At 42.5% G+C, this 22,607-nt stretch overlaps 1 protein-coding gene across 1 annotated transcript in view; it reads left to right on the forward strand.

Annotated features, from left to right (window-relative positions):
• WNT9B (Wnt family member 9B) overlaps window positions 1-21,514 on the forward strand; it is a 47,713-nt gene extending 26,199 nt beyond the window's left edge. Inside the window, 4 exon segments of the mRNA XM_020997754.2 lie at window positions 11,451-11,707; window positions 14,974-15,088; window positions 15,090-15,237; window positions 17,223-21,514. Coding sequence (XP_020853413.1) covers window positions 11,451-11,707; window positions 14,974-15,088; window positions 15,090-15,237; window positions 17,223-17,696 — 994 coding nt within the window. The 3' untranslated portion in view covers window positions 17,697-21,514.
• The last annotated feature ends 1,093 nt before the right edge of the window (window positions 21,515-22,607 follow it).

Raw genomic sequence — 22,607 nt, forward strand, 5'->3', positions numbered from 1 at the left:
ATTTACATTTCCTATGTGCAGTCACTTTATAGAATAGTATAATGGTTGGCAATAAATAGATGCTGGTAATAAATGCAGTTCCCAAAGGGGAAAAAAAAGCCCAGTGAGGTATTCAGGATAAATATGAATACCATTTTTTTTACAGATGAGGAAATTAAGACTCAAGCAGATGAAATGACTTAATTCATGAATTGTAGGACATGTAATTATAGGTGATCATTAAAAGTTAAATAGTTTACAGACATATTTGAATGCATATCTTAATTTCCCATATTTGATAATTACTGCCTGTGTGACAGATAGCTAGATGGTGCACTGGAGAGAGTGCTGGGCCTGAAATCAGGAAGACTCATTCATCTTCATGAGTTCAAACCCAGCTTCAGATACTTACTAGCTATGCGTCCCTGGGCAGGTCACTTAAAACACTGTTTGCCTCACTTCCTCATCTGTAAAATGAGCTGGAGAAGGAAATGGTAAACCATTCTAGTATCATCGCCAAGAAAACCCCAAATGGGATAATGAAAAGACAGACATGACTGAAAAAGGACAGAACACCACCACCTGTGTGACTTGGACAAATCATCTAAGCTTGGACCTCAGCTTTCCCATCTGTAAAATGAGGAGATTGGATTATATGGCCTCTGAGGTCCCTTTCCGCTCCAGAGCTATCAACCATGGGAAAGCTCAGTCAGTTTGTTCTTATACTGACACCAGCGTAAGACTATTGGGGTGGGAGGTAGGGGCATGGAAGGGGGAAATGTAACCTGGTTAGGAATAGGGCTCAGATGGGAGGCTGGAGAGCCAGTCAGGGTGGGCTTGCCCTTTGGGAAGTTGGAGGGAAGTTGCCTTCTCTGTTACACTTTCTTACTTTATCCAAGAATTGGACACAAGGTCAGTTAGATGGAATGTGTAACAAATGTAGAAGGCCAGGGTCCAGGACCTTTAATGCTCAGTTATTGCTAATGGTGTTAAGCAAGTTGATTCTCTATAACCACTTTTGCCTTAATCTCCCTCCCTAAGGGAAAGACCTTCTGGGCAGCTGGCAGACCAGGGGCCAGGTATCTCCTGAGGCCTCTATCCGCTTGACTGCCTTTGTTGAACATTAAGGGCTACTAGACATCATTATTGCTAATAAAATTAACTTACTTTTTATTGGACTCTTACAGTTAATCATAGGGTTCCACTTAATTTACTAAGTGACAGGTATTTGTTTAAAAGCTTCTTTCTATTAAAGTAGATTTTCTGGCTGACAGCTTAAGACTTGGGACATCCAAGCACACTTTGACTTATTTTTATTTTTTGCCTTTTAAAAAAATATCTCATTGATGCTCTTTATTCTAACGTCCCTATCATACCCCTAAAACTCCTCCATATGTATAACATTATGACATACCTCTCATAACAAAGAAGTATAATGAAGCAAAATAAAACAGCACAGTAGTCTTGGCTGACCATGAATGCCTAATTCCACACCTATAGTCCACCACTTCATTGCCAAGGAAAGAAACAAGCATTTATTAAGTATCTACCATGAGTCAGGCACTGTGCCAAGCGCTTTATGAATATTATCTCATTTGATCCTCACAATAGCCCTTTGTGGTAGGTGCTATTATCCCCATTTTACAGATCAGGAAACTGAGGCAGATAGCAGTTAAGTGGCTTGCCCAAGGTCACACACCTACTAAATGTCTGAGGCTAGATTTGAACTCAGGTCTTCCTGACTTCAGGCCCAGTGTCACATAGCTACCTACAACACATGATCACCTCCACATCTATAGGTCATCACCTCTCTGCCAAGAGGAGTGAAGCATGTTTCATTGACAGTCCTCTGAAGTCACACTAATTCACCAACAGTTTTGATCAAGGAGCACATAAAAACACATATTAAGTGCATACTACATACTAAAATACTAGTTTGGTTAGACATAATAGAAATTCAGAATTCGGATAAGACACAAAGGATCTTTGTCTTCTTTTTAAATTGTTTATTCGTTTTAACATTCATTTTTTGAAAACAATTTTAAATTCTAAACTCTCTCCCACTCTCCTGTCCGTCCCCCCTCACGTTGTGAAAGCAAGAAATGTGATATCAATTATATATGTGAAATCATGCAAAACATATTTCCATGTTAGTCGTGTTGAAAAAAACCAACAAGAAAAATAAAAGCAGGTGAAAAAATCATGCTTCAATCTGCATTCATACTCAATCAGTTCTTTCTCTGGAGGTGGATAGCATTTTTCATCACAAGTTCTTTGGAAGTGTCTTAGACTTAGATCATTATAGTGATCAGAATAGCTAAGTCATCTACAGTTGATTGTGATACAATATTGCCGTTACAATGTACAATATTTTCTTGGTTTTGCTCACTTCATTTTGCATTAGTTCATATAAGTCTTCTTAGGTTTTTCTGAAACCATCCTGCTTGTCATTTCTTATAGCACAATAGTATTCCATCACATTCATATACACAACTTGTTCAGCCATTCCCTGCCTAGTTGATGGACACTCGCTCAATTTCTAAGTCTTAGCCACCACAAAAAAGAGCTGCTATAAATATTTTTATGTATATATATCCTCTTCCTTTTTCTTTGATCTCTTTGGGATACAGATGTGGTAATGGTATTACTGGATCAAAGGGTAGGTACAGTTTTATAGCCCTTTGGGCATAGTTTCAAATTGCTTTCCAGAATGGTTGGATAAGTTCACAACTCCACCAACAGTGCATTAGAGACACAAAGGTTGTTAAGCTAACCAGTGGATGTGGAATTGGAAGGTAGTACTCATAAGGATAGTTCTTCAATTATACCATTCATCAGCTGTACTTCTTTTCACAATTCTGGTGGTGGGTCTTAAGTCAGGACACCCCAGAACACTGTTTTCTGTATTATAGTACTGTTTTCTTCTGAGCTTCAAAGTATGGCAGGAAGGGAAGGATCTTTTCCTTTTACAGAGAAGAAGTTAGGTCCATAGAGAAGAGAAGACATGTCAATAGCATATCTTCCCTTCTGGGTATGATCTTCAGGGTACTGAGAGCTCCTATAGAAGGGAGCCACATGAGCTCATGTCTCCTCACTGGATTGCCTCTTGAACTGTGCTCCTGGATTGCACAGTCTCATGGGCCCATCAGCTTTTCAATTCCTTGCCTCAGAACCATCTGAGCCACAGTCCAATGTGAGTAAGGGCCAGACACCCAGACTCTTAAAATGTAAGGGACCTTAGAGGTCATCTAGTCCCACCCCTACTTACAAATTCTCTCTACAAAGAGGGGAATGTAGCCCTACCCAGCCCACAGCCTATCCACAGCCAGGTTTTCCATGCTAGAAATCAATGTCTTAGACAGTTCAGGTGATGTAGGCACCGGTCAGTTGAGGTGAGCCATGGCTTCTCCTGGGGACCAGGGGAGGATCAAGCGAGGATCCTGAAACTGAAGGTTTCCTGCCAGGTTTCAGGGAAGGGTTTTGATTTGGACAGCAGTGGACTGGAAATTTACCCATTGGCCCCCAGCTTAATTATTAGCCAGCTCCTTCCCTCCACTCAGGTTGGGATAGCCGCCCAGGGCCATGGCTGGCTGGGATGGAGTCCGATAGGATCTGTCCCTGCTTGGTGGTTTTAGAGATTAGCTCCCCACTGAGTTGGCTGCACCTGGTGGATTCCATCCATGGGAGTTCTCTGAAGGTATCTGGGATGGGGGCAGACCTGGCCTACACCTGCCTGTGAGTCTTTCTGCCTTCGGTGCAGCAGAGAAGGTGGTCATTCAACAAGTCAGCCTTAGCTGAGGAAGGTCACGGGCAGCCTGGACCTTGGTCATCCATTCCTGTGGATCTTTGCCACTGTGAAGAAAGTAGCTAAAGGTTATGGGGAGACACTCAGGGTGGCTGAAGAGTAAGACTCAGTGCTTTCCAGAAACAGCTCAAGGGAGAAGAGAGTAGGGGCAGCTAGGTGGCGCAGTGGATAGAGCTCTGGCCCTGGAGTCAGGAGGACCTGAGTTCAAATCCGGCCTCAGAGACTTGACACTTACTAGCTGTGTGACCTTGGGCAAGTCACTTAACCCCATTGCCTACCAAAAAAAAAAGAAAGAAAGAAAGGAGAGAATATATCTTGGCCTTGGAGTCCCATGGGTTCTTAGTTTGGATGAGCTGTCTTCAGGAACAGGCCTTGTTCATTTCATTTTTGTTAATTTTTAAAAATTCCTTTATTCAGGGGCAGCTCGGTGGCATAGTAGATAGAGCACCAGCCCTGAAGTCAGGAGGACCTGAGTTCAAATCCGGCCTCAGACCAAACACTTGACACTTACTAGCTGTGTGACCCTGGGCAAGTCACTTAACCCCAATTGCCCCCCCAAAAAAAGTTAAAAATAAAAAAAAATTCCTTTATTCAGTAAATGCCTCTCCTGAGAATTCATTATATACACAAAGCATTGTAAAGTATGGGGCAGCTACATGGCACAGTGGATAGAATTCTGGGCCTAGAGTCAAGAAGACTCCTCTTCCTGAGTTCAAATCTAGCTTCAGACATTTATAAGCTGTGTGACCATGGGCAAGTCACTTCACCCTGTTTGCCTCAGTTTCCTCATCTGTAAAATGAGCTAGAGAAGGAAATGGCAAAGCATTCCAGTATCTTTGTCAAGGAAACCCCAAAATGGGGTCACAAAGAGTCAGACATGACTGAAATGTCTCAACAACAACAGTAGGTAGTAGTTGCTACTGGAGTTCAGAGGAGGGAAAAGTCCCTGCGGGGTCAACCAGGTTGAGGGTAACCAACAGGCCTCCAATTCAGCTGGTGAGTGAGGGGTGTCTATCCCAGGCATGTGAAGGTTTCCCCCAGTACAATGGGTGGATGAGAACAATTTGTTCCAGCGGCCTCGGAGACGGCTGAAGCAGGTGCCACGGAGCACTCAGAGCTTGGTCAGACATCAAAGATGCCAACATCACCCACTGCATCCTGGGCCATTGCCAGGTTTGATTTTTGTCTTGACGGTGGACTTCAGTGACTCTGGAAGAGAGAGTGAGGCCTACAGCTTTGTGCAACTCTGCCTCATTGAAATCACTCGCAATTTACTCACTGAAATCAATCACTTGAATCACTCGCAAGTCAAGACATCACCCCATGATGTCACTGGTCTTCTCTGAAACAAAGCATGGATAACAGGGACTTCTAAAACACTGATGTCAACTGGGACTTCTAGATAGAATTGGAATCCACAGGGATCTTAAAGGGCTAGAGCAATGAGTTGGATCAAATGGAAATTAATTGAATAGGTTGGATAATAGGATCTGTGACAGTGCTTTAGGTTGCATCTCTACTTGGTAGGGATCCCATACGACATGTAAGATTTTATGGCAGGGCCGCTAGGTGGCGCAGTGGATAGAGCACCAGCCCTGGAGTCAGGAGGACCTGAGTTCAAATCCAGTCTCAGACCAGATACTTAATAGCTGTGTGACCCTGGGCAAGTCACTTAACTCCATTGCCTAGCCCCACCCCACCCCCCAAAAAAAAGATTCCATGGCAACAACAGTTCACACCTAGCCGGTGCCCTGTTTCCCACAAACCTACAGATGCAGGCTGTCACTTTCTTAATCCATTAACCAACAAGGGAGCGTAACATATAATCTTCCCCCCAGTGGGTGCTAGCCAAGTGGTTTGGTAGAGATTTCTAGGTGCTTCTGTGGCACCATTCACAAAGACAGTATTTCTGTTACTCATTAGAGGGTACTCAGTCAGAAACTTTTGGATTCCTCCTCCTCCTACCACCATGAGCTCCGTTGGGTCATGGTGTGATAAGTGCTTTGGCCCATACTCAATATTGATATTAATGTAATAATGATAATGGGATAGCTAGGTGGTACAGTGGATAGAGAGCTGGCTCTGGAGTCAGGAAGACTCAATTCCTGAGTTAAAATCTGGCCTCAGATACATATAAGCTTTGTGACCCTGGGCAAGTCACTTAACCCTGTTTATATAAATTTCATCATCTGTAAAATGAACTGGAAATGGAAATGGCAAGCCATTCCAATATCTTTGCTGAGAAAACCCCAAATGGTGTCACGAAGAGACTGATAGGACTGAAAAACGACTGAACAACAACAAATAATACCTAACATTTATATAGCACTTTAAGGTTTAGAGAACACCTTACATACATTACATCACTTAATCTTCATAACTATGTTGTGAGGTACATACTATTATTATATCTGTTTTACAGCTGAGGAAACTGAGATAGACAGAAGGTAAATGGCTTGCCCAGGATCACACAACCAGCAGGTGTCTGAGACAAGTCTTGCTGACTCCAAACCCAGCACCCTATCTATTGCAGGACCTAGGAGTATGGAAAGAAAATAGGATATCGCTATGAAATATTGAGAGGCAGCTAGATGGCACAGAAAGATCAGGTACTGGTTTTAAAGTCCTGATGTCCTAAATTTGAATCCTGCTTCTAGCTCAGTTTCCTTACCTGCAAAATAGGGCTAATAATCACATCTACCTCACACAGTTGTTGGGAAGGTCAAATGAGACAGAATATGTTAGTAGCAGTTTGCAAACCTTAAAGTGGTCTATAAATGTTAGCTATTTTTTAAATTATTGAAATCTCAACATGGCTTTAGCCAACAATATTTAACCTTGAGGAACTTCTCCTGAGCCCGAGGGACCAGAGTACTCGTCCTTCTCTGCTCTGGATTCAGACATGTCATTGCCCTGGATTCAGTCATGGAGCAGCCTTCCAGTATTGAGAGGGCTTAGGGCCCTTGTTTTTACTCTCTTCAGCTCATTTACACCCTCTCCCCAACTCCCCAGAAGAGATTTTAGGCTATAGTTCATGTCTAGAGCCTCTAGAGGGGGGAGGAGTAGCAAAAGATACTCAACATATAATATAAATTAAGTAGGGGAGCGATTGTTAATTCCTACCACTCAAGAAATGCTAAATATAAAAAACTTGCAAGCATGGGTGAACAGAATAGGATTCAGTAACAACTTATCAATACTGTTACAAGCAACAGAGGCTAATACTCAAATCTCATCAGAACACAAAGTCATCTTCAGGACTGTTAATTTTTGTGGTGGTTTGTCCTTCATTCTCCAAGAGGACCATGGCATCAGGAAGATGATGCCATGATTTGCAAGTGAATTGGATTTAAGTGAGGGAGGGCTGTGCAAAGTCACCAGCCTCACTTTCTGCTCCGGAGCCACTGGGGACCAGTGGCCAGTTATCAGTACATTTACCATTTCACCTTGGAAAACACTCCTGGTACCTGTCTGGACCCCTGGACCTCTTAAATTGACAAAGTCACCTCCAAGCCTGGACACGTCCACCTGGTGAAATGTGTTCAGTCAATTGTTCAAGAAAGGAAACATAAAACACAAATGGCGGCCAGAGGCCCTAGCGCAAGCTTGCCTTGTTGAGTCTACGCTCCCCTTGGGAGAGGGAAATGAGTACTCCCTGTCTCCCCACCTCTTTCACGAGACTCTAGGGACACAGTGTACTCTTTGCCACGTGGAAGGATCAAAGCCAAGACACTAAAGCCAAAAGCTGTGTCTTCTTTTGACTGATGGGAGCACCTGTCCCTCCCGAGGCTGTCATGGGGCTTTGTTGTTGTTATTCAACTGTTCAGTTGTGTCCAACTCTACATGACCCCATAGATATCGTCCATGGAGTTTTCTTGGCAAAAATACTAGAGTGGTTTGCCATTTCCTTCTCCAGTGTGTCCCCATTTTACAGATGAAGAACTGAAGCAAATAGGGGTTAAGTGACTTGCCCAGAGTCACATACCTAGTAAGTGTCAAAGGTTGGATTTTGAACTCACGTATTCTTGACTCCAAATCCAGTGCTCTATCAACTGCACCATCTAAATGGGGCTACATCATGCTAAAATTCTTTCCGCTCCAGGCCACCATAAAGCTGGACAGAGGCCCCACAGCATCCACGTGGTCATTGGAACCAGCAATGAAAACTCTAAGCATGCTCTAAGTGGGAAGGGGAGGAATTACCTGGGATCGCCTACCCCCCACCTCCTACCTGCTTGCCTGGGTAATCTCTCTATCCACCAGCCTCATTTGAAAGACAAGTGCCTTTTCAAAGGTCACATGATTTATTAAAACTCATTAAAGTTTTGCAAAGGGTTAGATAGAATGGGAACTGGATATTCTAGAGCATCAGGCAATCCAAGGCAAAACACTTGCAAAAGCAAAAAGAGGAAGGGCCATGCTGCATGCCTGCACGTAACATCTCACCATATCTCCTGATCTCTCACGTGGACTCCTGGCATTCAGGTAGTCTTGCTTTCAATATCCTGAGGACTCGGTTTCCCCTGTGACAGCCCTCAGGTTTCCTCCAGCTCCCACACAGATGAATTATCTTGTAGAAGCTGCTACAAATAAAGTGATAATAAAAATATTTTCACATTTCTCTAGGTGCATTAATCAGAGGTATACAAGGGAGCCAGCTCAACTCCATTGAACTGATTGCTAAATTTTCAGTGTAGGCATTTATACCAAAAAGACTATAAATCAGGGCTCAATTTATTGTTTTATTCATTGTTTAGACTTTTAAAAGTGATAGAGATAATGCTAATTATGCAGATTAGACCTAAAAGCTAATTATTAAGCATTTACTAACACGCCCTTTTCTTACAACAACTTTGTGAGGGAGATATCATAATAATTATTTATCCATATTTTACAAATGAGAAAATTGAGACCCAGGGAGGTCAGATGCTTTGGCCAAAGTCACACAGATCATTCCAAGCTAGCACTTGAACCCAGATCTTCTGGCTTCAACATCTCTTTTACTAAATCATGCTGTTTCTCACAAATGGAAAGCCCTGCACTTAGATTTTTAAAATCAGTTGTATAAGTACAAGAAAAAAATAGGGTTGGGGCAACTAGGTGGCACAGTGGATAGAGCACTGGCCTTGAAGTCAGGAGGACCTGAGTTCAAATCCAGCCTCACACCAAACACTTGACACTTACTAGCTGTGTGGCCCTGGGCAAGTCACTTAACCCCAATTGCCTAAAAATTTAAAAAAAGAAAAAAAATAGGGCTATAACAGTTCATGTGAAAAAGATTTGAGGGTTTTAGTGGACCCCAAGGTCAAAATGAAGCAGTACCATAATCCAGCCACCAAAAAAAAAAAATTAATGCAATCAAGCTCAGTCTGTATTAAAGAAGGATAGCTTTTCCAGCAAGGGAAATAGTAATAGTTCCACTGTATTCAGCCCTGAACAGACCACAGCTGAAGCATGTTCAATTCTAGGTACCATATTTTTTTAAAGGCAAAAGCTAGATTGTACCCATAAGAGGGTAACCAGGATGGAGAGGGGTATCAAGCAGATGGATTTAGAATGATTCTGCTGGGGCGGCATAGCATAAAGGATAGAGAGCTGGCCTCAAAGCCAGGAAGATCTGGGTTCAAGTCCCACCTCCAATACATACTTGAGCCTTGGGTAAATCATTCAACCTCTGATACACAACTTTGTAAGACTATAAATTGCAGAGAAGGTGTCCCAGGGCTGCATTGATAAAGGAATTTCTTTGCTGGGAACTTCCAGTGAAATAACAGGCCCAACATTCCTTTCTTTGTTTGGGCCCAGACAGCAGATGAAGGAGCAGGGGATAGAAGCTACAGTGTGAAGAACTTCATTTTCAGTTCAGTATAAGAAAAAGCTTTCTGATAGTTGGAGCTATCCAGAAATGGAATGGATGAGGTAGTGCTGCAAAAATAAATTGGACCAGTTCAAAATTGACGTCCTCTGAGGTCTTCCATGACCTTCATCCACTCTGATCCTGTCTTTATTCCATGTCCCTTCAGTACTTATACACATAGGTTATGATCTTGATGGTGATGAGGAATGGGAAGAGGTGATGAAATGAGAGACTACAAGGATATAGGACCTGTCTGAATGTTTGGCTCACCTTCTAGGGCTTTTCTTAGCCAGTCTAGGCCTGTTCCAATTGCTATAGGACCTACTAGTGCTAGAATCCAGTTTGTCTTATACTTTTCCAGTATTTTGCTTCAGAAGAAAGGAATGGGGCTGAAATGCTTAAGTCTATCAATTCAGTTATTCATGCCAGAACTTATTGAGGGCCCACTGTGTGATCAGTACTGTGCTAGGCATTATGGAAGGAAGGGAGAAGGAGCACGTAAGAAGACAGATCCCAACATTCAAGGAGCCTAGCTGGGGGATACAAGCAATTATTAGACCATTAAAAGTCATATATCTAACCTTATCTCCAGCCTTCAAGAGACAGTCAGTCTCCTTTTCCCTTAAGCCTATCACGCCCGTTCTTACCATTCCCACTAATATTGTTTCTCCTGTTGTTACTCCACTTATATTGATACTCTGATATTCTGGAAAGGCTACTAGACTTAGATTCAGTGGACTTGAATCACAGGTTGTCAATTCTGGAAGGGCCTTTAGAGATAATCTGGAAAAGAAAACTGAAGCCCAGAGAATGGAAATGACTTGCTCAAAATCATATAGCTAATTAGTGGCAGAGCGAGGACCAGAACCTAGGTCAATGGATTCCCATTCCAGAGTTATTTCTACTGTCTCTCCCAATTTAATAATCTTATGACTTTGGGCTAATCAAATCTGACCTCAGTGAGGAGATGCAGTTTGAGTTAGTGTTCTAGTTCCATCTCTACAGCCAAGGTGTGTCCTTGCACAAATTATCTTCACTCCCTAAACCTCAGTCTTCTCATCTGTGTAATGGGGAAGAAACCCTGAAAGGGAAAGGATCAGGATGAACATGGCGGAAAAGGAACTTGACAAATAAATGTTCTACATTGAGAAAGGCATCAAGAGCCTGGGCTACAAAGGACTAATACTTTCAGAAGTAACAGCCCACCAGGTTTGAAGCTTATTCTTAGGGAAGTCCATTCCATCTCAACCACGATAATATTTTAGGAGGCTGGACCTATGCTTTCATCAATATAATAACTCTTAGAGTGGAACCTCCTCCAATTCATATTGGCAACTCATCTGTAACTTATTGTCTTAGATGGTTGTCTCAGGCACAAAAGGTTAATGAGCATTAAGCTAGTAGGTGTCAAAAGAAGGTATTTGAGCCCAAGTCTTTCTGACTCCAAGGCTAGCTCTCTATCTACTACCTTCTTGGTTACTTCTCTACCCATAATACTGATACTCTATATATAATTCTTTAAATCTAAGTATTATTACACACACACACACACACACACACACACACACACACACACACACACATTTTTTCAGAGAGCAGATACCTCAGCAAGATATAATGACTTACCCAAGTCTAAGCAGCTAAGAAGTGGTAATGCAGGGAATCGAACCCGTGCTCCAAGGCTCTTTCCACAACACCACCACTGCCGAGTGTCCCCAGACTGGTGCTACTTTACTCATTCCCTTCTCTTTGTAGGACTTAACCAAGATTGTTTCTTTTTTTTTTTTTTATTCCCCCGGCTTCCACTAGCCTGACAGGAAGAGAAGCTCTGACTCCTTTCCCTGGAGTAAGCTCAGCCACGGCTCCCCTGCAAAGCAGAGCCCACCTGAAGCAGTGTGACCTGTTGAAGCTTTCCCGCAAGCAAAAGCAGCTATGTCGGCGGGAGCCGGGCCTAGCTGAGACCCTGTATGATGCTGTGCACCTGGGTGTCCTTGAGTGCCAGGCCCAATTCCGCCATGAGCGCTGGAACTGTAGTTTGGAGGGGAGAACAACGCTCCTGAAAAGAGGTAAGTGCTTCCTTCAGCCAATAAGCAAGCATTTTTTAAAGCACTTAGGTGCAGTGGTAAGTGCTAAGAATCCAAACAAAGGTAAAAACATGGTCCCTGCCCTCAAGGAGGTCACATTCTACTGGAGGAAGGCCATGCAAATAATTGGGCAATCATGCATAACAACATATTATATAATGCTTACAATAATTATAATATACAATATTACATGTTGTAATATAATAATTATTATATTATTGTAAGGCTGCTTATCCTTGAGCAGGTCATATACCCTTTCTGGGCTTCTGTTTCCTTCCCTGAAAAATGAATATGTTGGGGGGATAATAACATTTAGACTTAAAACATAACATTTATATGTTGTATTGCATACTTATTTGTAAGCATATAAACATATATGTGTTATATATATATTATATACATGCAGATATGTGTGCACGTATTTATATATACATGCATGTGTGTATATGTAAGTGTGACTTTGGACAAATCATTTCTCTTCTCTGAGCTTCAGTTTTCTCCTCTGTAACATTAAGGGGTTAGACCAGATTGTCTCTAAAGACCCTTCCAGCTCTGACATCCTGTGATTCCAGTCCAGTGAATCTCAGTCTAATAGTTTTTCCAGGATACCAGAGTATTAATTTAAGTGGAATAATAACACAAGTAGAATGATAAGAGTGAGAATAATGGGTATAGGGGACAAAGGAGACTGTATATGTGTGTATGTAAATATCTTTATATGTGTATATGTATATACATACAATAATATATATAATATACATGCATATATAAAATATACATATATAACACATACAGTATGTGTATGCATGTATATACATATACATATACACATTCATTCAATAAATATTTATTAGGTACCTACAATGTGCCAGGCACTGTGCTAAGCAATATATGAAAAGAGTCAAAAGATAATCCCTGCCCTCTAGGAGCTCACAATTAATGGATGAGACAACACATACACACACAAATATATACAAAGAAAATTATATATAGGATAAATAGTAAATCATTTAAAAGGGGGAAAGTGCTAGAATTAAGAGGGGTTAGGGAAGGCTTCCTATAGAAGGTGGAATATACACATATGTTTTGTAAATAGAAAGTAATCTCAGTGGGATCCCCTATTCAATTCCCATCCTTTTTTTCTCCCAAATCTATTATTTTTAAATTTTTTAAAATTCTGAATTTAAACATCAATAAAACAAGCATTTACATACATATAGCAGAATTCAAAAAGAGGATATTATATGAAACCATGAATCTTCATCACTTACTTTTTTTAAAGTATGTAATAAAGTCCATTTTGTTTGTTTGTTTTTTGGGGGGTTTTTTTGGTGAGGCAATTGGGGTCAAGTGACTTGCCCAGAGTCACACAGCTAGTGAGTATTATGTGTCTGAGGCCAGATTTGAACTTAGGACTTCCTGACTCCAGGGCCAGTTCTCTATCCACTATGCCACCTAACTGCCCCCCACGTATCAATTTCAAAACTGCCCTGTTAGTCTGTGCTTCCTTCTGAATTCTCTTCTATTTCTCCCTGCATTTAAAAGAAAGTTTTCAATGGCCTTTTTTTTTACATCACTGTTGCTTGCTTTTCACCCCAATCTAAAACAGAGAAAAATACCAACCACTTGTGACTATAAGTATAGTCAAGTAAAGCAAATCCACATAGTAGTCATTTCAAAAAATGTGTTTCCTTCTGTACCTTAAATATATTACCTCTCATATACAAGGTACTTGAGATCTTTTGCCTTCATGGGTCCTCTGGAGACCTGGTTGGTAATTGCTTTGATCAGAGTTCTTAAGTCTTTCAAAGATATTTTCAATTATAGGGTTATAGTCCTTGTATAAATTGTTTTCCTAGTTCTGCTCACAACACTTCGCATCAGTTCGTGCCATCCAAGATCCTTTGAAATCATCTTTTTGATCATTTGTTACAACATAATAATATATTTAGATGCCAAAATGTGTCCAGCCATTCCTCAGTTGATAGGTACCCATACTTCTCATTCTTGACAAGGACTTCTTTTGAGATGGGTTGAACAAGAATGCCAGTGAAGTCCTTTCAACTTTAATTTAAAATTAGAAGTTATTATTTAAAATTTAATTATTATTCAATTAAATTTAAATTAATCAATTTAATAATTAGCTGGGCTATTTATTAATTCAATTAAAATTTAGTTATTATTATTTGAAATGTTAAATTTGCTAAGTACCTGTCTTGTACAGATCATACTTAAGTGCTGATACAAAGTATACTTTGTATACAAAGATACAAAATATAATTATAAGGCAATTTTAAGACAAAGATACAAAGTATAATTATAAGGCATTCTCCCTTCCCTCAAAGAGCTTACAGTCTAGTAGGAGGATAAGACATAAACATAGGTAAAGCTGCATGCAGACAAGTTGTCTTAAAAAAAAAAGTGGTACAGAAGAAAGGGCTTTACCAACACAGGAGGACTCAGAGAAGGCTTCCTGGAAGAGGTGGTAGGGAGTGGGGCTGCCTCTCAACCTTCAAGCCTCAAGAACATCATAGCCAAAGTAGAAGACAGAGACCTTTGGAAGGAATCTCCGCTGGCAGATCCGGACCAGTAGTGACCCTACTTATGGCTGTTATTCCATCTTTACAGGGTTTAGATTCAAATACTTCCTCTTTGAACCAAAAAACCCTGGAGAGATGGAATTTGCACATTTGGTCTATGTCATGTCTCAAGAGAAGGGGAGACGGGTGACAGGGAAGCATTTTCAGTGTTCTAGTTGAGGTCTCACATGCCCCAACTGTTGCCAACTTGCTGTTCGACCACCGACAAGTCCCTTCCACTCTGGGTCACTGTAAAATGAGACTGTCCCCAATGTCTGGGAAGCCTTTCCCAACCCCTCTTAATTCTAGTGGCTTCCCTCTGCTAATTATTTCCTATTTATCCTGTATATAGCTTGTTCATACTTTTTTTTTTTGCTTGTTTCTCACCCATTAGATTAGGAGGTCTTTGAGGACAGGGACTGTATTTTGCCTCTTTTTGTATCCCTAACACTTAGCATAGAGTCTAGCACACAGTGCTTAATAAATGTTTATTGATTGACCAATTGGTTGGTTAGTTGTCCCAGATCTCTACAATCTATTACTACTCTGATAGTCGATTCTGCTGTCACTCAGGGCTCCAAGAGGGCCAGACAGTATTCACTGTTGGGACCTCAGCCTTTCCTCTTTCTCCCTCTCTATTCCTGCCTCTTTCCTCCCTTTCTGGTACAGGTTTCAAGGAGACGGCATTCCTGTATGCAGTGTCCTCAGCAGCCCTCACCCATGCATTGGCCCGGGCCTGCAGTGCAGGCCGAATGGAACGCTGTACCTGCGATGACTCTCCTGATGGAGAACCGCCAGGCCTGGCAGTGGGGTGTGTGTGGGGACAACCTCAAATACAGCACCAAATTCCTCAGCAACTTCCTGGGATCCAAGAAGGGAAGCAAGGACCTTCGTGCCCGGATGGATGCCCACAATACCAACATGGGTATCAAGGTGGGCATCCCCCCACAGGGCAGCCTCAGTCTCCCCTGAGCATAGGACCGAACAGCTGAGCATCAATACCTATTAGCAGGACCTTCTCCCACCGAGCTCTCCCAGGACAAACTGAGAGCTGGCTTAGGAACCAGCAATGACCTAAATTGCTTCACTTCATCATAGCAATTGTGTAATAGGCAGAGAGTGGAAGGCAGCTTTGGTATTATTTGGATGATGTATGTTTATGAATAGCTTCACTGCACCCTCCTCCCAATACACAATTTGTGGTGCAGGCTGTATCATGGATAAGGCCTTGGGTTTGGAGTCAGAGGAGCAGGTTTTAAATTATATGACTTAGAGATCTTGGATATATCACTTTCCTTTTCTGGGCCTCAGTTTTCTCCTTTGTTAGATGAAGAGATGGTAGCACCCATAGAGCACTTTAGGGGCAGCCAGGTGGCACAGTGGATAGAACATCAGGTCTGGAGTCAAGAGGACCTGAATTCAAATCCAGCCTCAGACCTTTACTAACTGTGTGACCCAGGCAAGTCACTTAACTTATTTGCCTCAGTTTCCTCATCTGTAAAATGAATTGGAGAAGGAAATAGCAAACCATTCCAGTATCTCTGCCAAGAAAACCCCAATTAACCCTGTTTGCCTCAGTTTTCTCATCTGTAAAAATGAATTAGAGAAGGAAATGGCAAACCTTTCTAGTATCTTTGCTGAGAAAACTCCTAATTGGGTCACAAAGAGTCGGACGTGATTGACCAACAACACTTTAAGCACTTAAGATTTGCAAAGTGCTTTCTTAGGTTATCATAACCGCAGATAGATACAATTATTATCCCCATTTTACGGATGAGAAAGCTGAGTCTGAGAATGACTTACCAAGGTCACACAGCTTGTAAAATGTCTGAAACAGGATTTGAACTCAAATCTTCCTGACTCCAAGTCTCTACTCACTGAGTCACCTCATTGCCTAATAAGTAGCTAATCTTTATTTAAGGTTTCGTCTAGCTGAAAATCCTATGATCCTATGATTAGGGGCAGGATTTGAGGTAGAAAAAGGAAGGAAGGGAGGCAGTTTATTTCAGGGGAAATTTCAATTATGCTCCTTTTATAGGTTTGAGATCTAGAGATAATTCTCTAGAAAGTCCCCCTTTTTTCCACTTAGCCTTTATCAAATAAATTTAACAAGCATTCCTTAAGCACTTATACATATGGCACTGCACTAGGCACTGGGGACAGAGAGACAACAATAGAGAGATATTATGGTTGCCATGGAAAGAGCCCTGGGATTTGGAGGCAGAGGAGCTGGGTTCAAATCTCACCTCTGACCCTTAGTACATGTATGACCTCAAGCAAGTCACTTAATTTCCTGGGCCTTAGTTTCCTGGTGTCTAAAATAAGGATGTTGGACTAGATGACTCTGGAGATTCCTTCTTGCTAAAGATTGATGACCCTGTGAACTGGGCTCAATATCCTAGTTCTGATACTTACTACCTATGTAACCTTGAAAAGGTCATTTTGCCATTCCCAAGGTCGTCTGTTAAATGAGGAGACTATACCAGATGACCTCTACAACCCCTTCCAGTTCTAAATATGTAATTCTATTAATGAAAAAAGTTTCTGCCCTCAAGGAGCTTACATTCCTCTGAGGGACATGTTAATAAATATAAGGTAAGTTGAGGAAGGAGGCCACCACCAACAAAGGAGATCAGTAAAGGCTTCCTGGAGGTTGACGCACCTGAGCTGAGCCTTGAAAGGAGTTTCTCCTTTCTCTTTTCCCTCTATCTTTCTTTCCTCCATTTCCCTTCCTAGTCTCTCTCATTACCACCTAGAGAGTGGTAATATGATTTCTTCAGAGAATGTTAGGGGGATATAGGAGGGTGTGTTAGGACAGAGGAGGAAGGTGAGGGAGGCTCCATCAGTGGGAGAGGTAGCCCCCGGCCCAGGCCCTGGCCCAGGCTAACAGGGAGTCTTCTCTCTCCCTTCCCACCCAGGCTGTGAGGAATGGTCTGAAGACCACATGCAAATGTCATGGCGTCTCCGGCTCCTGTGCCGTGAGGACCTGCTGGAAGCAGCTCTCCCCCTTCCGGGAGACGGGCCAATTGCTAAAGCTACGTTATGACTCCGCCGTCAAGGTCTCCAGCACCACCAACGAAGCCTTGGGGCGCCTGGAGCTGTGGGCACCCCCGAGGTCCAGCCGCCCAGCCAAAGGCACAGCCCCTCGGCCCGGCGACCTGGTGTACATCGATGACTCGCCTAGCTTCTGCCGGCCCAGCAAGTACTCTCCGGGCACAGCAGGGCGGGCCTGCTCCCGGGAGGCCAGCTGTGACAGTCTGTGCTGTGGTCGGGGCTACAACACCCAGAGCCGCCTCGTGGCCTTCTCTTGCCATTGCCACGTGCAATGGTGCTGCTATGTTGAATGCCAGCAGTGCGTACAGGAGGAGTTGGCCTACACGTGTAAGCAGTAGGTCCAGGTTCCCCAGTCTGAGGATGCTGAGCTGGGCTAGAGACATCCCTGACCTGTTACACTCTCCTACTGGCCCAGCTTCCACTCTAAGCACACTGACCCCCCACAACCACACTGTTGAGTGTGTGCACCTGGATGTATGCTTGCCCACTCCCCACACCTTCCTTCCTCTTTCTACCTTGGCTGTAACCATTAACTCCTCCATAATCTTCATGCTCCAAACTTGTTGAGGAGGAATGAGGACACATGGGACCTCAAGGTCCACCACGTGTCAGTGTCCGTGATGCGCCAAAGTATCCCATTTCATTAGTTGGGAGATAGTGTGATGAAATGAGGTTGGAAGACTAGAGAAAAGGGGAAAAAACAAGGAGGATAAGGGTGGCAAGGGGGAGGGGGAGGATGCTTTTCCCTCTTCATGTCTGGAATGAATGAGGATTGGAGCTTGAGTAGTCAAGAGAATCCCCAGAGGGCTGAACTGAGAGAATTGGGTAGAAGTCACAGAGAGGGAGATTTTAGCCATATTAAGTGCGAGATGCAAAGATGACCCTGAATAGCTTAGTGGCCTGCAAATACTGGGAGTCAATGGAAGATGACATTATGTCAAGGGAGGTTTCAGTTACAAACCTGAGCCCTGGGCCCTTTCTAAGAAAAAAATTCACATCGGGAAAAAAAAAAAACCAATTCCTGACAGCTAGAACCGTCTACAAGTGGCTGCCTTGGAAGGTAAGCTCCCTGTCAGTACAAGGTAAATGACCGCTTGCAGTGATATTGTAGCAAATGTTCCTATTCAAGGCTAGATGACCCCTAAAGTTCAATCTAGTTATGGGAAAATACCATACTGGGATGCAATTCCATACTGAGAAAGGAAAGGAAGCCAGTTGCTGATGGGAAAGAAAGGAGAGCCTGACTGGGATGAGTCAATGCCTTCCTCAAGCATCATTAGCTGGGTTTGCAATAATGTTATACTGCATCCTCCCACCTTCTGGTTTGGGGTGACCTTGCCAGGGACCTGGTTTGATCTCTTACTATATCACCCAAATTTTTGAGGAGAGAGCCTTGAGGAGAGGAGTTGCCTCTGACCTTGAACAACCTCCAAACTGGAAATCATCTACACAAAAAAAACGTCTAATTTTTATTTTTTTTTTTGGTGAGACAATTGGGTTAAGTGACTTGGGCAGAGTCACACAGCTAGTGAGTGTTATGTGACTGAGGCCAGATTTAAACTCAGGTCCTCCTGACTCCAAGGCCAGTGCTCTATCCACTGTGCCACCTAGCTGCCCCTAAGTCTAATTTTATTTTTATAACTTTATTTCTGCATACTTCCTCTGATCTACAGCCCCATTTCATAAAGACTCCAAGGAAGATAAATACCCTAGTGCCCAGCCACCAGGTGGCCATCTTTGATGGTGGCACCTTGGGGTATGTGATGGGAAACCATGGGTAGTTATCTTTTGTGATGTATTGTCTTCAGAAGTTATAGATTTAAACCTGGAAGTAACCTGAGAGGTCATTTAGTCCAACCTTCTCATTTTAAAGATGAGAAAACTGAGTCCCAGAGAAATTCAGTTATTTACCCAAAGTCACAAAATGGCAGGGCTAGGATTTGAACCCAGGTCCTCTTAACACTTTTCCTACTGTGCCATGCTGTTGAAAGATGAATATTGACTTTTCTCTCCCGAGCTTTCCCAATGAAGGTGGAATCCTGTAGACTCTCTCTAGGGAAGTAGAATGACCTTAACATTTCCTTGTCCTTAGGCCTTTTTTTCTCATATGTTACCAGAGAGGGAGGGGAAGATTGTACATTGGAGATTTGTCTTGGAGAGGTCTACTTCCCAGCCCAGAGCTAAAGCAGACAAAAGTGGTGAGCCCTCTCCTGAAAGATTAAATTATTGTGGGTTCTGGGCTGTATCAGTAGAGACAGCTGAGGCTCAGTAAGGCCAGTTACTATTGTAACAGCACTGGTCCAAACCTCAAATGTAAATGTTAATTAAATGTATATCATGTGTGAGGCACTGGGGACTAAGGAACTTATATTTAATGGGAGTATACATGAGTGTGATGGAGCAAGAATGACTTTATATGTGCAGATGTATGTGTGTGTGTACACTCATCCATTCTGATGTGAACAGCAAGTCAGTTAATCAATAAACATTTATTAAGTACCTACTATGTGCCAGGCACTCTGCTAAGTGCTGGAGATACAAAAAAAGATAGTCCCTGCCCTCAAGGAGCTCACAGTCTAATGGACAAAATAGCTAATTCACAAGTTCTACTTTTGTTTCTGTTCTCAAGCTTTTTAATCTGGTCGTTGTTAGTACGTGAGAACTTTGGCTAAGCTGGGCACCCTGATGCCAGTTGCAAATGTCCTTCACTTACTAATGGCTACAATCAAGGCAAAAGCTCTTATTTAGATTGAGTGGTATAGGAGAGACAGACTTGTAGAGAGGAAGGGGTCTTAGATTTAGAGTTAAGAGGACCTGGGTGCAGATCCATGCTTGGCTTCTTGTTACCTGTATGACAGTGGGCAAATCACTGCCCCTTTCTGGGCTTCAGGTTCCTCATCTGTAACATGAATGGATTGGACTAAATGATCTCTAAGGTCTCCTCGAGCTCTGAAGCACATCTATCTTATGCCACAACAGATCAAAAGCCACTCAATAAGCTAAGGAAAATTATTTGTCCAGAATTAGGACCTTGAAATGTTCGTATGTCTGAGTTCATATGCTCATTTCTCTCAGATCGGCTTTAGGGAAGTGGGAAGTACCTGACCCTCTGAAAAGGAAGGCCAGGTCAGCTTCTTTCTCCTCTTCTCTTTCTCATTTTCCCCCACCTACCCCCACCCACCCACCCCATGGAGATTCCAGCCTTGGTTGAAGCCAGGAAATTAACGTAATCCTTAAGAGGAGCATAAGCATCTAAAGTGTACTTGATACCACCTAGAAAAGCAACTTTCATGACAGGAAGCAGAAGGGCTTCTGCCCTGGTGACCTACTCTGGAGAATCCAGGAGCCAAAGTCCTACCATGTGACAGCAGTACATAGTTGGGTAGATGGTGGTTGGGTGTTTGGGAGGATGGGATGAAACAGTAAGCAGAACTAGCTTCTCAATGAGATCTTGAAGTAGATGGACACTATTGGTAGACGTCAAACCAACCAGTAGCATGAGTGGAGGAGAAGAGAAGCTGAGGGGTAGGAGGTTTTTATGTTTTTCCTCCAGCAGGGGAAAAGTCTACACAGATTATTTCTCAACATTTATCTCTCACCCTCCTCCACCGTTGACAAGTTTCCACATCAGGGTTCCCTCTTGCTCTATCCAGCCCATCAAAAGCCCCAAGTCCTGTTTCACCTCATCAGCCTTTCACCTGAAGTTTATGACTTGGACTCACCAAGTAGGAAGGGTGGGATCAGAAAAGGGAGTTGAGATGCTTAGTGCACCTATCCCCATCCACTCTCATCACACTCCTTCTGAGCTGCTACTATGATGATGGATGACCCCATCCCCAAATAGAATTAGTGGGGAAGGCCGAGGAACACCCTCTAAGGGCACAGTGATGATAGACAGGATGGTCTTCAGGCTGACTTGTAAGCAACAGGCAAGTGATGGCTGAGGGACAGGCACCAAAATACACATGAAGCAGTTGTTGGTAACACTCTCTCCCCACTTGTTAACATCCTTTCCCATGTTTCTCCCTGCCCTGCCTGTCTCTGCCTCAGAATTGGCACACTGGAACTCTCCCAACTAAGGGGATTGCTTTTCCCATTCTGGCGCTTTAAGAGAAACTCAGACAGGGTATTTTTTTTTCTACCTCACATGTACAGCTTTTAGGGCAAAAAAGAATAATTTATATAGATAAGAAATATAAGAAAATATTTATATTATTTATATCATTTCTATATTTCACAGCAAAAAAAAAAATGTTGAGGGGTATGTGTGCATGTGTACATGCCTTAAGAGAACTTCCCTGTTTCTTGTTACTAAATAAGAATGTTACTGTTACTAAATTTTACATCACATCCTCGCAAAACAGATGTCTTAGCTTGTGTTTGTTTCTATTTCAAAGATGAACTTCACTAATCCCCTCTGTTCACTTCTTTGGTAGCTGTGATTCTTTGTACGTTTCCTATCATACCTGTGTCCCTGACCTCTCATTCTCCCTGTATGTCTTTCTTGATTATGATAATAATAATGATATTCTGCATTTGTATAGCACTTTTATGGAGTTGCTGGTCTGTATTGGAGGGGTGGACTTTCCATCCTGGAAATATACAACACTGTAGGAAGCAATGTTCTGAATCCCCACTGCTGTCTCCTGGCCAAAACCCAAAACAGTCTCCATGATAGACTGGGTAGGTAGGACTAATACTTATTTCAATACTTAAGGACCTGTGATTTTTGACATTGTGAGGGCTCTGTCCACCAATGGAGATCACAACCATAAACACTCAGAAGGGCTTTGAAAATTGCAGCATCTGAAATATTAATCACCCTGTGGTCACCATAGTGATGAACATCTCTGAGCTTATCCAAGCTGGTCCTCAAAACAGTTACCCTCTGGCAAGAGGTTCCCATTCAAACCCTTTTTAACCTTCATAAGGTTTAAAGAACTCACACTCCACTGGCATGACCTTTGAGAATCGGCATCACCTGCAGACCACAATCAGGTAGAGGCACCTTTAATGAAGGAGGATTCCTTTTCTAGAACTACTGAGGAAACAAAATTATAGCATGATGAAGTTGGAAGAGATTATCTAGTACAAGGGTCCACAAACTTGTTTTTAACAAAATATTTTGATAATTATATTTCAACAGAATTGGTTTCTGTTCTATCTAATCCTTCGTATTTTATTTTAAGGATTTAAAACCTTATTGTGAGAGGGAGTCCATAGGCTTCACCAGACTGTCACCAGAAGGG

This window comes from Phascolarctos cinereus, unplaced genomic scaffold (genome assembly GCF_003287225.1).
Source record: "Phascolarctos cinereus isolate Bilbo 61053 unplaced genomic scaffold, phaCin_HiC Scaffold_5;HRSCAF=322, whole genome shotgun sequence".
In the NCBI taxonomy this organism is placed as follows: domain Eukaryota; kingdom Metazoa; phylum Chordata; class Mammalia; order Diprotodontia; family Phascolarctidae; genus Phascolarctos; species Phascolarctos cinereus.